This window comes from Seriola lalandi, unplaced genomic scaffold (genome assembly GCF_002814215.2).
Source record: "Seriola lalandi dorsalis isolate HSWRI2012SDOR001 ecotype SW California unplaced genomic scaffold, Sedor1 jcf7180002054735, whole genome shotgun sequence".
Classification (NCBI taxonomy): Eukaryota; Metazoa; Chordata; class Actinopteri; order Carangiformes; family Carangidae; genus Seriola; species Seriola lalandi.
In genome coordinates, this window is record NW_019525288.1 from 1,605,658 (window position 1) to 1,623,085 (window position 17,428).

The 17,428-nt window shown below is 38.2% G+C and overlaps 1 protein-coding gene across 1 annotated transcript; it reads right to left on the minus strand.

The window, feature by feature from the left end:
- Positions 1 to 1,046: 1,046 nt before the first annotated feature.
- Positions 1,047 to 8,764, minus strand: LOC111668354 (ephrin-B2a-like). Its single transcript, XM_023424395.2, has 5 exons — positions 8,480 to 8,764; positions 7,286 to 7,569; positions 5,729 to 5,821; positions 3,001 to 3,099; positions 1,047 to 2,034 (listed from the first exon to the last, which is right to left on the minus strand). Exons 1-5 carry the CDS (start codon positions 8,584 to 8,586, stop codon positions 1,649 to 1,651), a joined length of 969 nt encoding a protein of 322 aa, XP_023280163.1. The 5' UTR covers positions 8,587 to 8,764; the 3' UTR covers positions 1,047 to 1,648.
- Between the last annotated feature and the right edge of the window lie 8,664 nt (positions 8,765 to 17,428).

Consider the following 17,428-nt stretch of genomic DNA (forward strand, 5'->3'; position numbering starts at 1 on the left):
TGTTGCATGATGTGGCCGAAGGAGCATGAAACATGTTCACCCATGGATGCTGTGTACAGCGCCACAAGAGAGACTGTGAGACAATTAAATGCTAAGTGGTTTCATGTTAAAATGTATTTTCTTCACCTTCACAGAAATTTTTTTTTATAGGGAGATTACAGCAAATATTACAGTGCAGCCGAGTGAGAAGTTCAGGGGAAATTGTAAGAAATAAAAAGCCTCCTTTTTGTATCTTGTGTCCTGCTATGTGCAAGATTACTATTAAGACACTAAAGACTCTTACACAGAGAGGTTACAAACTTTCCAATAAACTATATCAAACTGTATTTTGCGTGATGTCATTTGTTTGTCCATTCAACCTAATAAGACAGAGTGAGAAACTCATCATGCTGCTCTAAGCTGCAGAATGACAGTCACTATCCCAGGAGCACCATTAGAAGTGTAATGAAGAGACATGCTCCTCTGGGCAGGGCCTAATTTTATGCCTTCAACCTCCAAAAATCATTCAGAAAATAAATGGTTTTTAGTTTTAAAATAGTTCCGCATCAACCACAGCTGAAATGTCTGAAAGTCCTTTCAATATAATACACTGGCTATAAATGCTGAATAGGACCACGAGGATTTTAATAACAGCCGTATGCAAACAGTGGTGCTGCTGTGACTTACCGCTTTAAGTCATCATGTGCTGCTTAGTAATTTTGTAACTACAAGGAGTATTGAGGGAGTGCGCTGTGATTTATTTGCATTTATTCTGGTTCAAACTTTCACTTCTCCATTGTTTTCCATTCCTTTTCAGCCTGTGTGTCACGGTGACAGTAAAAATGAGACTACTGACAAATTGTCCAATTTTTTAAACTGTAACCAATAACAAAACCATTCCTGTGTTGAGTAATAATTAAATTTCAAAAGAAGATTTTTGTAGTCCCTGGCTATAGTGCAGTATGTTAAAAAATGTTTAAAAATGATTATCGATGTTTAAATTGAGGTTGACACAAAATAAAAAGATGAGTACAGAATCCCTTGAAATTGTTTTTACTTTAATAAACGCCACAGAATCATGATTTTCATTTCACTGAACAGCATTTCAAACAAAGTTTACACACTTCGGTTATGAAAAATCTATATTCAAGCGCCCGCAAATTTAGTGTGCAGGAGTTCAATATCAATCTTTGTCAACGAGTTATCAATAAATTAAATAAAATACACATATACTGTACATCTGAAGCCGCCACATTCAGTGGCAGAGAGACACAACTGATCTCTTTGTAAAAACCAGAACAAATTGGTATTTGCTGAACACTTCCGCACGTATCTCACAAAAAACTAACCGAACACAACTACTGAATGACGTGTTATGACACACCAGTTTTCTCTCTGATTGTCTCTTCACTAAGAAAACAAAGTGGTACAACAGCTTTTTGTGCACTTGGTGCAGTGTGACCAGAGCAAGTATAAGACTGACATTTGTCCGTCGACGGTCAGTGCAACACCGCTCTCGGAGAAACTCCCCACATTTCTTCACACGCTACAAACTTTACAACTGTAGCCATGGGAGCATTGTGTAATAGACTACAGCCTGAGTGTGTCCACAAGGGCTGAAATTTATTATCAACATATTAGCCAAAGACTGACATTAGAGCAGCAAACACTAGACTTTGTAGTAGATGTTGGTGGGAGTCTGCGGTGTTATCTCCTGAACTATGTACACGGGGGGCCCATAGTCGGTGCTCACGCGCTCGTAGTGACGGCACACCATGCTGTCAGAAGATCGCAGAGGAAAGACAACATCACTGCGGTCCGAGCCGTTGTTGTCGCTGCTGATGCTGTCTCGCTTCGGCACAGCCAAAGTGTTGAGGGACACGGAGGCTGACTGCTGGCTCTCAGGGACACAGTGACGGTGATGGTACCTCCACAGCAGGGCCAGCAGAACTATGATGACCAGAAGGAGGATCGCACAGCCGGAGAAAACCCACATGAACAGTCCTGACTCAGAGCCGCCGCTGGGGTTTGTTTGTCCTGTTTCTGATCCCGCGGCTGTCAAACAGAGACAGAGGAGAGGCCAGGCAAAAAAAAAAAAAAAAAGGAAGGAGAAACTGAGATGAAAGAGTAAATAAGGACATGCAACGCAAGGATTTAAAAACAGTTTCACTCAGTTTATGCCCTGGTACAGGACCGATCAGTATGTGTAAACATGAAAAACCTCTGTCAAAGCTGGACACTGGAGAATATGCTGTAATCTTTAGTGTCACACTGATAAAAAGCCTGGTGCCGTCTTCTATCACTGAGTGAGCCAGTGAGCCATGGTCACTGAAGCTTTGTATATAAACTGGAATACGGAGGAATTGATAAATCCAAATAGTAAAGAGAATGCTTTTTGATCCTTGCGTGGATACTGTTTTTCATTTCTATTGAAATGTGTCTGTTTGCAGATCCATGAGACGCATTAGATGGAACAGGAAGGTCAAAATATTTCATTTTGTGGAGCATCTCAGTGAGTCTGTGAGAAATTTAGGTATATTCCTCCTTAAGGGCTTATATTAGTGTTTTTGCATGTTGGTGCCTGTTTACATCAAATTACATAGACATAGAGCAAATCCCATGAAAACTTTAAACCAACAATTAATTGATCCTTCTGACAAGTATTGTCAGAGCAGCCAAAGCATGATAAACCATATTCCTCTCTGCCACCGATCAAAAACATATCAGTGAGCCACATCACTGCACATGCTCTTTCATTACGATGGGATGCAGTTTAATTTAAGTAGATCCCACATACATGTACACCGTCCTGCTGCTGTAAATACTCACCCATGAACCAAATTCATGGCTGAAAACAATCCTTAACTAATGCAACATTTATTCCCTTTTGCCGAACAACTGCTAAAAACTACAAAGCCCCATTTCTTTATGAACATATTTTTTAAATATGAACGTATGTATTTGTGACCTGTTACTAAAGACTTACACCTTCACTAGGAACCATATCAGTTTTTTTTATACCATTTTCTTTTGCAGAGGTGTCCTTGGCCTTGGGCTTTGGTCGTGAGGGTGGGAATCTGGTGGGGGACTCCTGGAGTGTTGAAGGTGGGTCTGAGGAGCCTGGAATATAAAGCCGGACAGTTGAGCAGCTGACATAAGTAAAATCACAACATATGGCTTCTAGGACCCTTCCTCACGTCTCATTTTCATTTGTCATTGTGGTGTAGGCCATGGGATCATGTCATGACAAAATTTTCCTGTTGAAAATACAACGTTGAATAAATAATGTTTGAGTCAGTTTCTCAGAATCAAAGCAAGATGAGCTTCTTTCTTTCTGGACTGATTGTAAATATGGAGGAGTGTTGTCAGGTCTGAGAAAATTACATCAAGTGACAAATCATGAATAATATGATGTGCGCATATACCCTTATACATTTATGGAATTTACCATGCAGGGAGGATTTAATGAAAGGTATGAATTAATTCCTCTATGGGAAATGTATAGGATCCAGCATTCTTGGAGATTTACCCCAGTAGGGACTAAAAGGATTTCTCAAACTGATGCAACTGCTGCTGTAACTAAATACATTTATTCAAATACCATACTAAAGAAATCAGTACTTTACTTGAGTATTTTTTACATTTTATTTTACTTTAAACTAAAACATTTCAGAAGGAAATTACTGTACTTTTTACATAACTACACGTATTTAACAGCTATACCTATAATTACTTTCAAATTTAGATTCAAATTAAGATTTTACAAGATACAACAAGTGTACAAAATACAACACATTGTTGGAAATTAAACCAGTGGTTTAATTTTTAATTATTCAGTCTTTCACAAAACAAAGCCAAATTTCATCCAAAGTCCAAAGAATGGAAACAGATTTGTTTTTTCCTTTTCCCCTACTCCCTTAATCATCTCATAACGTCTCAGATTTATCTTGTGACCCCTCGGAGGGGAGGACCCCCAGGTTTAGAACCACAGGACTAAACTAATTAACTGAATACAAAGCACCATGACCACCATGGTGCAACACGACCAGCTAAAACAGTAAATTGATGTTTCCATACTGATGCATCAGCTTTAATCTAATAATGTCATATATGATCATTTATCCGCGCCAGGGACAAAGAGAATACTTTTACTTTGACAGTTTAAGGACATTTTGCTATTAATGCTTCTGTATTTTTACTTAAGTTGGATTCCTCGAGTAGGACTTTTACTTTTACGGAATATTTTTATATAACTGTATTGGTACTTTTACTTAAATAAAGGATCTGAATACTTCTTCCACCTCTGCTTTTTCAGTCTCTCACAAGTCCCTCAGCTTTATGGGAGTGCAACACCAAATCCCTGGAGCGTGTCTTTAAGTAGAGAAAGATGTCAGTTTGAAGGAAAATATGGAGGCCAGCAAAAAAAACAGGCAGTTTTCCCCAAACAAATACAACCAGGAATTGTACTGCAAGATGAACATACTATGGCCTTTGAGTAAACTAAAATGAAATTTCATTTAGAATAATTTTATGTATTCATTTCATTTATAGATTTATGAGGACAACATACAGTAAACAACATTTTTGTATGTTTCACTGTTAGCCAGCCCACAAGTTTAAATTTTGTTTCACTGCATTAACATTCATTTACCACTGATGTTCATTTAAATTTTGCTCCCTACACTTTCAGTTCTAAAGGCACAATCCAAACAGACGGGTCACTGCAATCCTGAAGATCTAAACACAAGACTGGAAACAGCAACGACTGACAGGACTTTTAATATATGCAGACCTTAACAAGAGATTACAACTAAATCTGAGTTATTAATGTTTTCTGTTGCTGTTTACACCAGTAGTGTTTGTAAACACAGCGGAAAAACAGCCCCATGTTTCCAGTTATGATCAGTTGAGAAACACACAAAATGCTGATTTTTCATCTCTAACTCCCTTGAATAATTTATATGAATAATACTTCACATTTCTGAGGGCAGAAAATTGTATTTTGAGGCTTTAACACATTTAGCTTTTAACATTTCAGCAACATACACAGAAATGCAGCATCTGTCGATTTCTCTGATCATGTGGAGTTCAATAACACACCAAAATACATCACATGTATAAACAAGTACACTATTAACCCTTGTTTCTTCATGTATACAGTCACTTACCTTATACATAGATAAATAACACTGTTATTATATTGTTTTGATGGTTTATAAGATAAAATAGTTCAATTTGTTTCTGTGTGAATATTGTATTATAGAGAGATTTCTCCTCTTTTAAAGTAATGGCAGTGGATATGCTCTGAATCTGCTTTATTAAATTTCAATGTATGTGATAAGTGCACAAAAAGATAAAAAAAAGAAAAAAAGGACCATTGGCTATTCTGATGTTAATACAAAAAAAAAAAAGAAAAAAAATACTTTTGACTGCAATAACCAGTCCAAACGATGGCATGCAAGATAATACTGATGGCCTTAAGCTGCCAGTGGTTTGAATTAGGGATTTGAGATAATTCACGATGGCAATCTCTCTTCAAGAGAATGAATGGGTGATCGAGATTATCTGACCACTTAGTAATTCCAGAGAGGCGACATTATTGCATTACACATATAATGACGAGAATGAAACTATTGTTGCAGTTGTTCCTTTAGCACTGTTTGTCAGACAGCTGTGTCTGTCTTGCACTCACACCCCAAGCCTTATACACATGCTGGCACACACACACATACACAGACAAATTACTCACTTTGGCCGACTCTCAGCACCAGCTTCATGGATTTAGTTCTGCACACCCCTCCATTGGTGTTATCCAGACCTTGCAGAGCCCCTGTAGAAGTGGCTGATATACGGACAGAGTAGGCAAACATTAAGTTTGTATTTCACGCAATTACGCGAATGCAAGATTATCAACACATAGTTTCATTATGATTTCTTTGAAGACTGTTTAAGTTGCTGCATGTTGCATCACTTGCGCATGAAGATGCAGACACACATAGCACAAATTATGATGTTACAAATAATATATTGATAATTACACATAAAAACAAAACATGCAACTAAGGTTGCACCAAATAATAATTCTGAATAATAATAAACAGCTAAAAATGCCCATCAAAAGTTCCCAGTGCCCAATGTGACATCTTCAACATATTACTTGTGTTTTCTGACCAACAGTCCAAAACCCAAACATATTTGCTTTACTATCACATAAGACTAAGAATATCCTCATAAAACCCTTATTGAGCCAGAGATTGTTGCAAATTTTCCTTCATAAATAACTTATGATTAATCGATTATCAGTGCACATCTAGCTGAAACTAAGGCAGTCTAATATAACAGTCCTGCAATAAATCATGAAGGTTAAAATGTTCAATTTTTGATGAAACTGATTACATTAATACAGTTCAACAGCACCGCAAACTATAGCCTCAAAAATGAACACAATCAACAGCTCTCTAAAACAGTCTCAATAAAAACATTATAACCTTCATGAAGGATTTATTGCAGAACCAGGATCAGCCAGCTGAATGTAATTTTCTTTTTGAATCGACTGACCGATGAATCGACTTAATTTCAGCTTTAGGTGGTGGTGGGCAAAGTGAATAAATAAAAATAAATGTATTCATTTAGTAAAAATACCAACATCTTCAAAAACACATAAACACACACACACACACCAAGAACTCTGCTTCACCCCTGTCAATCCCCCTTCACACGCACACACACACACACACACACACACACACACACACACACACACACACACACACACACACACACATACATATACATACACACATCGACTTGTTAGCAGCATTTAGGTCAGATAACAACATCTCGCAGGCAACAAGCCACGTTGCCATGAAAGCTCCCATCAAATCTGCCTGATGCTGTAAAAGCCTTGTGTGATTTGGGGCATGTAAGCCCTTGGAATCACACTGGCCTTCCAGAGCGAAGTGTGTGCTGTCAGAGCGTGGCGAGGTGGATGAGGCTACATGGTCAGACTTGCTCTCTATCTCATGCATCACTTGCCACTAAGATGCTGGTTTAACCGACAGCGGTCCAATAACGAGGCCACATTTTTTTGATTCTCACGCAAACTGACAAATTGAGAGGGAGCCAAGGACGATGGCCTCCTCTTCTCCCCAGGAGAAAAAAAAAGAAAAAAAAAGAAACAGTTGCTTGCATTGATTCAAATAATGTTCCACCTGTAGCAACAAGCAGCCCGTGTCTCTGTTCAACTGATTGTAAGATGAAAAACAACAGGTGACAGGTGTGGCAGGTATTATCTAGACTAACTCACAGGTGATATAATAGTCCCTCCCCTTGAGAAACTCCAGACCCCACAGGTTGGGGCTGAACTCCTGAAACTTGAACGTGAACTTGACATCCCGGTGAGGCTTGTCACAGTTCAGCAGGGGTGTATCCGTCTTATCGATGGTGCAGCTCTCTATCTGACTTCGGGAGACCAGGTACACTCTGTAGAACTCCTCGCTCCCCCCCGAGGAAGCGTCTGCCCGGGGACACACAATGTCCATCTTGTCCCCTATCTGAGGATACAGGATCAGACCCTGACCTGGAGTAAACCTGTATGCAAAAGGGTGACAGTGCAAAGACATAATGAAATAAATCTAATAGCAAATGGCCTATTAAACAGTACACACTGAAACATCATTATTAAATGCTCTGCTTGCACAAAGAGACAACATTTTTAAGTTTTCAACAAGATCTTTGAGTTTTGAAGGCTCTAATACCTCCTGGCAGTATCCAATGAATAAAGAATTAAAAATCATTGAAACATGCCCATCACAAGTAAAAAAAAAAAAAAGCTCACACAGATTGCTGTTTTTGTCTGAGGACAAAACCCAAAGATATTCAATTTTAAAGCTGAAAAGATAAGTTATCCAATCAATTTACTGGAACAACAGAAAATTAAACCGTAACTATTCTGATCACTGAATGACAGTCATTTTTCAAGCAAAAAAGAAAATCTCCAGTTTCAGCTTCTCACTGCTGGTGTCCTTTGTTCATGTGATAGTAAACTGAATATCTTTGGGTTTTGCACTGGAGATGGGACAAATCAAGCAAACTGTGCACAGCACCCTGGGCTTTAGGAATATATGAGGAGTATTTTTCATAGTGTCTAACATTCTATTGATAAAATAATTGATCAGTTAATGGGGAAAATACAGTTTAATCATTTACAATGATACAGAACAGAGAAAAGGAACAAATCCATTCACTGGAGAAGCTGAAAACAGTGGCAGTTTTGCTTCATAAATTTAAACGATTAATCCCTTATCAAAATTGTTATTAACTCATTTTCTGTGGTCTGCGACTAATTACTTCACATATCAACACTGTAGCTCTTGATTTGCAGCGAATGGTTTGCTTCTCTTCTGTTTCACGTTGAATCAATGAGTTAGGTCACACCACATGCACAAAGCAGCAGCAGAAAGTTGCATCCAACGAGTGTGAAACTGAAGCATCCACCTACTTTGCATTGGAACTCGTCCAGTGGATGGACTCCAGAGTGGCGGCACGACACCAGCAAATCATGGCCAGCAGGATCACGGCACCGCAGCTCCATGCGCTTCTCCCCATCACAGGCAGGTACACGACGGCTCAGTATCATAAAACAGAGTGAAAACAAGTTAAAATCTGTTGCCTCCGCATGTCTCCAGTGGCCCCAGGTGCGCGCAGACGACACATTCCTGAGTGAGATCCCACCAAGTTGCCGCTCTTCCTCCTGCAGTTGTATGAAATCTTCCACATTGTGCGTAATTGGCTAGGAAATCATTCGTGTGACGAAATCCGTGTATTGAGGACAGAGATTGTGTGGAGTATTTAGTCATCAGCTGACTGACCGGTCCGCCCATACACAGGCTCATGCGTACAGGAGACCGGGGCTGGTCGGCATCCCCCCCCCCCATGTACATTCCTCTACATTAACTGAAATTTTAAAAATCAACACCAATAAAACCCCTTATTTCTTTGGTGGTAATGGTAGAGATTGTATTTATACTCCCACCGCCTTTAAAACAAAAACAAAAAAAAAACGTGTAAAATAATCAGAAGTTATTTTTCCCACTTTTCCCAAAGGCACTTAGTCTTAATATATCCTATATCCACATATTCACATCTGTGAGAGAACTATCTATCATATGAACTATTTATTAATTATATTATATTTATTATATATAATATTTAAGTAATTATTTTTCAGGTGAACTATGTTTTCTTGTTGCAAGTGTTTTTTTGGGGGGATTTTTTCTACATGTGATGGATTGTGGGTTAAATAAAATGTACTTGACTGACAGTTTACACTGGAAAAAAAATAAATGTAGCTTAATTAAACCTGTGATATTAACATTACAAAATAAAGTTTGTATCTTAGCATGAATATATCTTGTTGTTGTGTTATGTTGTTATGTATGTTAACACGGTGTTATAAACCATGTTATAAACCAAGGACTGTGTTTTAAATTGCAGATAAGGTTGGCACGGGGCTATAAATTAGGTGCTGAAGCTAAACTGAATTGAAGCTAACTGTGGTGCCTGGCTAAGTAGCTATCCCGCCAGGTGTAAGCCTGGAGGGCATCATACATATGGTCGTGTGTGTCCAAAGTTAATCTGGCATACTGACCTCATTGGCCCAATATTTTTTTTGTATATTTAGGTTTCCTCCTGTGGTTTCTCTGTGTCACAAATTTTGGTTTCTTTGACTTTTGACTTTTCAGCAGTTTTCTATCTGATTACCTGTGTAATAGCAAGCGCTTCTTTGTTGGAGGGTGCACTCACTATTCAGTTCAAGCTAAATAGTTTTTCTCTTGCCCTGTCTCTTTCTAATTGGTTTCTTTCTGTATTTTGTGATGTTTCTCCATCTCACTCTTGGTCTTTCTCACAGATCGAGGAGGGAGCCATTACGGTCCACATTAATGAGGAAGTTGGACCAATACACGCCCAAACTGTTGAGCCTGTACAGGAATAGACATCAAGGGAGCAGAGGTCCTTTTTGGTAATCCTGATGTGGCACATGCTTGTACTTACCTGATGGGTCTTATCTATGCCATGGAACCAAGCTACCCTAAGACACTGAAATACACCTTTGAGGTTTTTCAGAAGATCTTCCTAGAGCTGGAGGGTGTGAACAACAGGATGTCCTCCAAGGTTCATGATCTGAAGGTCAGATTACATTCCTAAAAGCCATACAGACTTGGTTGAAGGCAGAGGGTTTTAGTAACCCCCTCTGGTCAATGTTTACAGTTATGGTGTTTACACTGCAGTTTCCCAGGTTCTCCCAATGCACTTTCTCAGGTTCTTGAAGTCTCGAAGTGCACTGTCTCCGGTTACACTGATCTATTTTGTTGTTGGTATTTGCTTATTTGGGGATGTATTGCATTATAGTGTGAATTCCATCAGTTCTCTGTGCTTTTAATGGCACAAAATTCAGCCCTGGTCAGCTCAGAAAAATCAGTGTCACCGAGGTCTTCATATGGGGCTGTTGTTGTTTTAAGGTCTTAAGAGCATTTTTAGGAACATAACTGTTCAGGAGTGAGAAACACATGACTCATGGAGGAGATCTTATACAATGTTGATGTATTGTATTCATAGTTCAAAATAAGACCTTACTTCAAGTTGTGCATTGGTTGAACTGCATTTCAGAATCTTTTTAAATACAAGTTAAATATTTATACCTGATGACTTGTGGTTGTTGTTCAGAATACATACTGTTGGCAGACAGGGTCTAGGGGATGGCCTTGTCCATTTATTTGTGTGTTCAACACTTCAGCTACTTGGCAGCATATTAATGAATGTAGTGAATGGATTGTTGTCGTTCATGGCGTTAAGTCAATAAATCCCTTAAATTTCTGTGACTTTATGGCTTCTCTTGTACGAGCACATTAATATTTTCTACACTGGATAGTGTCAGTTTTGACAGTTTATCTCAAGACCAATATGTCAGTTTTTAGTAGTGCATTAATGCTTTTCATAGGAAGACTCCTCTTGGTTGTGGTGACCTTATGACCTTACCTCTAGTGCCATCCTCAGGCAAAACATTTGACTTGTACACAACATATCTTTATATAATACATGGAGTGCTACGTAATTTGTTGAGTGTACTCATGCTTCCCAGGGAATGAACCCTTCTAATAAAATAACCAACTATTTGAATTGCTAACTAGAAAATGTGAGTAAAAGTAATATTAAAACGACAGTAGTAAATTTGGAAAAACTATGTAGATCCCACTTCAAGTAAGTAATCTCAAAATAAGAAAATTAAGTAAGTTTCAATTAAAAATGCATATTTGTAATTCAAAAAATTAAGTAGCTAACACACTCAAAAATATGCCGGGAGAATTGCTAAAATTAAGTTGTATATACAAAGACTAGCTTTGCTTGATCTACATAATAATCTGATGCAAAAAGTTGCCTTAATTTTTTTAAGTAGATCAAGCAGGATATTTTTATCAGTGTATGATGTAAGGGGATTTTTATGGGAAAACACAGTGTTTGAATTTGTTTACAGACTGACTTTTTGTGTATCTAGAAACTTTCTCGTTTTAACTGATGACCAATTCCAGTTGCCTTAAGTTATGCCATTTTAATTTTTTTGTAGCTACATTGACCTGCAACTTATAGTTGTCACCATATGGTGACAACTATAAGTCACCATATGGGGGGAATTCAGGACCTGAGAGTACAGATTTGATTAATCAAGCTTTCTGTGGTCTCCCCTGTTGTTGGGAAACATTGATGGTGACAAATAGAAATACGAGTGAAAGCTATGACTCACCAATCACCTTAAATGAACCCACTCTACCCTGGATACATAGACTTTAATGAGATCAGGACATAGAGATGACCATCTACTGCAAAAAGTTGTTTAAATTCCTCTAATAAAAAAAAGTCAGCAGCTGAGTTCGAGAAATCCTCCACTACATCCTGAGCTTCATGTTTTGTTGTTATGATTTTTATATTGCAATATGGATCAATACATTTAAAATCATTGTTGAATGGATGAGTTGGGATTTTCTTTAAAATCCTATATATTCTGCATTTAAGGAGCCAAGGCTGTAATCTCCTTCATTTTCAGCGAATCTGAACTAATGTCAAAGTGGTTTAAAAGATTACAGAGGGCTTCTGTCACAAGACTAAAGCACCACAAATGACGGCTGAACTGCACAGAAATGTCTGCCTTTCTGTCGGGAACAGGCTGGGCTGTATCTGTTCAAAGTGCTGGCAACATCTTTCATATTTATAATTCATTTAAACCTCGAGTTTTGTTGACATGGACTACAGAGAAAGCAGATGCAGAGATATTTTTCTCATGTAAACACAAAAATATAGAAGTCCGACTTTTGGTTTTACTAAAACAAACTTCAGAAACACAAATCTCAGATATTTAGTACTGATTTTATTTTCTTGTCTTGCATTCAGCTGCCAACGTACATTTACAAGGCAGATTCCAAACATGACACAAATTCATTTGTCTGAAACAACGAAGCAACAAAAGGCACTCAATACAGATGAAGCAATGTGAACTCACAAATCACAAAACAAATCTCTGTAAATTCATAAGTGTCACGATTAAGTTTTTGCTTTGTATGATGATGAACTGGGGGGGGGGGGGTTTCTTTCACTAGTTAAACTGAGTCAGATTTGTTTTTTTTATTTTTCCCTCTTTATTTTTCATCTTTTCCTAGTTTGTCTCTAATTGGTGTAATTTCAAATACAATTTTCACTGGTGGGGCCAATTTATTAACAATAGAAAAATCAAACACAGCTTAGGGCAGATCATGATCTATTATACAAATAAGAATCACCATGGTGACACGTTGCAATGAATGCTCAATTTACGACTGATATTAAAACATCAGCTTTTGGTTAGGTCTGTTTTCATCCTTGTGACAATGCATTTATTGCCACATGGTTGTCAATGATTTATGTAGCTTATGAAGTATGAGAATTTTACTTAACCTATAGAGGAACACTCAATTTTTTCAGTTTTTCTGAAAAAATAAAAACTGAATTTTGAGATACATGGTTGGTACTCACCATGCCGGCTGCTTTCAGTGTCAAAATATAGCATTTCCAGCATTTGCACCCACTACTACTTTCATACAGAATACTAAAGTGTTCCTTTATACTATTTAGTATAAGTGATACACACAGTACTGGTTATAATTATTGGTACCCCTGAATTAAGTACATCATTTAGTATTGTTTAAGAAATAAATACAACAGTAATATTTAAATCACTTGTCCAAGGTCACTGAACAAAAGAACAACTTGTAATGTTATCACAATGTTTCACATAAAACTGTCAAGATACTTCCAGGACGTAGTGCTAAGAGGAAACTCAGTGAGAGAAATCTGCGATGGTTGGTATGGATTGTGGAAAAACACCACGCAAGACATTTAAAGAGCTTCAGGCTAACCTGGAGCAATCAGCCAATACCACATGCAGCACACTAAACCAAGCAGGGCTCCACGGGCAAATGCCAAGGAGGACCCCACTATTGAAAGAAAAGCACAAAAAGGTAAAACTAAAGTAGCCACAGTCTTTCTGGGATAATGTTCAATGAAGAGATGATACCAAAGTAGACCTCTTTGGGAATTCAGTTTGTTTATGGGTGATAAAATGAAGCCCATAAGGAAAAGAACACCCTACCTGTGGTAAAACATGGTGGATTTTCTATCATGCCGTGGGGCTGCTTTTTGCTGCCTCTAGTGCTAGAGGCACTGAATGTAACAAAGGAATGATGAAATCAGAAGATTACCATGGTATCTTAGAGCGAAATGTGTTATCCAGCGTCAGAAAACTAGGTTTGAGGAGAAGGTCAACCCAAAGCACAGTGTTAAGGTGTGTTAAGGTTAAAAGCTTGAAATTTTCAATGTCCCATGACAGCAGCATCTCAACTGCTCAACAGCTTAATTGAGAATAGAGTAATAATACATAGTTCATTACAGCTTCACTACCCATTTGCATACACATCATATTCCTCAGTTGCATGATGAGCTCCCGTCCCAGTAGCAGTACCAGCAGCAGCAGAGGTCTCCAGTTGGTGGGGTTTTTTCCCAAAGTGAAGCTAATGCTAACATGTTAGGTGTTTGGTAATGAACAACCCCTATCACGATTAGCATTAACCTCAACCTGGGACTGGACTTGACGGCTGTATCATCACTTCCATGCTTACCTCAGAACTGTTGTTCAGACTGCTGGGGGATGTCCTGCAGGGGGTGACAGACACACAGTTACTGGTTGGCTTTGAGAGATCATTTATACATTTGAACAAGAGAGTTTCATTCACAAGTATTCACTTCATAAGCCAATGACTACGCGTTGTTGTGAATTTGTGGTAACTTTTATTACAGTTACAACAGCAAAGATTTTGGAGATTGGATTACAAGAAAACTACCACTCATTTAAGCGAATAAAAAATAAAACAAAAATCAAATTAACTCCAGATTAGACACTCGAGCACGTTGACCAACAATTCTATGTCTATGTCTGCTCTTTTGACTTGTCTGATAGAAATCTGAAATACATTTCTGTGTGGACCCTCTTAAGTGTCCATGGGATAGAAGAGTTTAGCAGTGCAGACTCGAGCTAAGTCAGCTACCCAGACAAGTTTTAAAAGACTGAAAAAGTCCAGGTGTGGGGCAGCTGGTACTATCAGTAAAGTTCGGTATCTATCATCACCCTACATAGACATTACGAGCAAAAACAGGATGTGCCAGGTGCTGTTACATGTCAACTCTAGTTAAGAATCAATTCTAATTTAAGTCGAGATGTTGTCAGGAAGTTAAGTCTGTGAGTCTTATAATGGTAGTTAGGTAGGTACTGACCTGTCACCACATCCACAGCACTTCCTCTTTCAGCAACTGGTGTTTCTCTCCTTTGCTCAGTGCTTCTCTCTCTTCTTCCCTCCGCCCTCTGCATTTCTCTCTCTCTCTGTCTCCCATTCAGCAGTAAACCAAAATGTGGGTTTACATTTCTTTTATACACTTGTGTGAGTCATGCAAAATCCCCTTCTAACTGAATGACTATTAAAAAGAAAAAGAATATCACGCAACAAATTTTTAAGCAAGATGCCATTTATCTTATGTAAATGCCGCCTACAGAAGTAACAATATATATTCATTTCTTTCATTTAAACAGGTTATTTACGGTTATGCCAACTGTGCTGACAGCAATAGAAGTTTAATCAAGAATGATGGCAGTTTGACATCATGAATTTAAATTCAATTATATTTTCAAATATGAAGCACATCAGAGATTTGAAGGGAAAATTGTTCCATGCATTTAGAGCAACATGTGTAAAAATGTAATACTCCCCTCTTCAGTCTCATTAAAGGATTTTTAATATGATATTTAGAGAAATTTAAAGCTAGGGACCATTTAAGCAAAATGACTGAGCGACTGAGGCAGTTATTATAGTAATACATTAAATATATCTGACAAAAATACTAAATTTGACATAAAGGCCTGACAGTTTGTGTGTGGAAACAAACCTGACTCTGTATCAAACTGTCCAAAGATTTTCTACAGTGTTTCCCCTCCTCATATTTTCTACTGCTTCAATAAAGAGAATGGATGAATAAATAAAGAAATTTCAGACACACTCACAGTTGGTGATCCCTCACTTTCCCTTTAAAAACAAGACTGAACTGGCTGTTACCCATATCCATACTACAGTACTAATTCCATACATATGTGCTACTATACTGTGTGGACACTTTAAACCAATAGGAAATGACACAATAGAAATAGAAAGCAATTCTTTCTCAAGATTAAATACTTATGTTTTTTTCTCCAAAATCTTTCTGGAGGTGTTTCATCACCACCCACAACTTCTTTTGATTTTTTTCCATCCGTGAGCAGCTCCTCCATTTCCTTTGTGTAATGCACCATGGGAGAACAGTATCCATTAACAGATCACTCAAAAATTTACCATATTTTATCTGCGTCATGTCTGGTTTGAGTCATTCATTCATTAAGTCACTTATCCAGTGTGATCACACCATATACTACCTGATTAAAGGGGCCATTTGTAAGCTTTTCTGCCAAGAGAAGGTGATAGTGGTGACAGTCACTGGCCAAGTACATCAGCAATCATTGTGTTTACAACAAAAGAGGTTATAATACACCCTCTGCGCAGTGCTACTACTTCAGGGCAGACTCGATGCTACAGTAACTCACTATCGGAAACCGGGCCTAGCTGGTTAGCATGCTAATTTAAAGAAAGTAATAGAAACAGAAGCAAAACAAGAGTCAACATTGGCGTTGTTTTCTTGAAGCTCTTGAAGAGTAAGGAATAACGTTTGATGCTGAACTCGCAATGTTTTTTCAAGACTGGTAAGTAAGCAGCTGTTAATGTTAACGTTGGCTATGTAGTGTAGCATACATACCTGGCCTGACATCAGTCACAAGCCATTAAAGAAATTCATTGTAAGGACATGCAGAGTTATGAACCCAAAATTGACACTTTATTACTCTTCCCACCATCAAACTATCAAATTGATCAAATTGAACTACAACCCACATTCCAATCCTGGGTAATGACCAGTGACAATGTCTTTCATGTGACCATACTGTCAGCATCCTTCACACAAGGTAACACACACTACATGACATCCAGAATGTCCATATTATTACTATTACAGTTAAGAACTGCTCTGTAATCCACATTTATAGACTATTAGGTTTAAGAAAATGTTTATATTGTTGTTTGATCAGTTAACCACTGGCACTATGATTAGCCATTTCCGTACCTTTTCCTTTGTTATTTCTTTGCCACAGGCTCCGAGTAACATTACTTTTGTTTACACGCGCAATATTTTAATTTTATAAGCCAAGACCAACTGAACCAAAACAACAGAAGTGCCTCAGAGTTATTTTGTAACTTTTAATCATCATCAAGTTTTCCTTTTTGAAGCTTTTTGACAACTTTAGAGTCATCTGGTCAACGCCAGTCTCCTCTGAAGTTATCCAGCCGAAGTGAAGAGCATTAGAGTTTAATTCGCAGCAACCCGCAAGAGGCGCCTGCAGATAACCCATCTGCCCATGCACAACGGCCTGCAGAGAAGCCGACCAGAAATCAAGAGTGCCCGAGACAGAAAGTCTCCTGGCAAACTCCACCAGTGCTGAATCGCTGAAACACCGGCAGAATCCGTCACCGTGATAATGGGACACGGCCTCCAGGAGAATCCACCTAGATCCTGCGTCTCCAGGGTTACCACGGCAACCTCATCACACTGCTCATTTCATTATTATTTTCATCTTTATGATTATTACACTTTGCATTTACTCTGTAGATAGTATTTTAATTAATAAACTCCTTTATTTACACACAGTTGTTGTCCTGGTGTATTCTTTTGACGTAGAGACTGGAGATCCATTGAATCGAGAAGTCATGGCTTCTGATATGAGATTGATAAA

Coding starts and splice junctions, on each gene's coding strand:
- LOC111668354 (XM_023424395.2), bottom strand. CDS start 8,586: ATGGGGAGAAGCGCATGGAGCTGCGGTGCCGTGATCCTGCTGGCCATG. Junction 7,570..8,479: donor TGGACGAGTTCCAATGCAAA/GTAGGTGGATGC, acceptor TTTTGCATACAG/GTTTACTCCAGGTCAGGGTC. Junction 3,100..5,728: donor GGTGCTGAGAGTCGGCCAAA/GTGAGTAATTTG, acceptor TTTATATTCCAG/GCTCCTCAGACCCACCTTCA.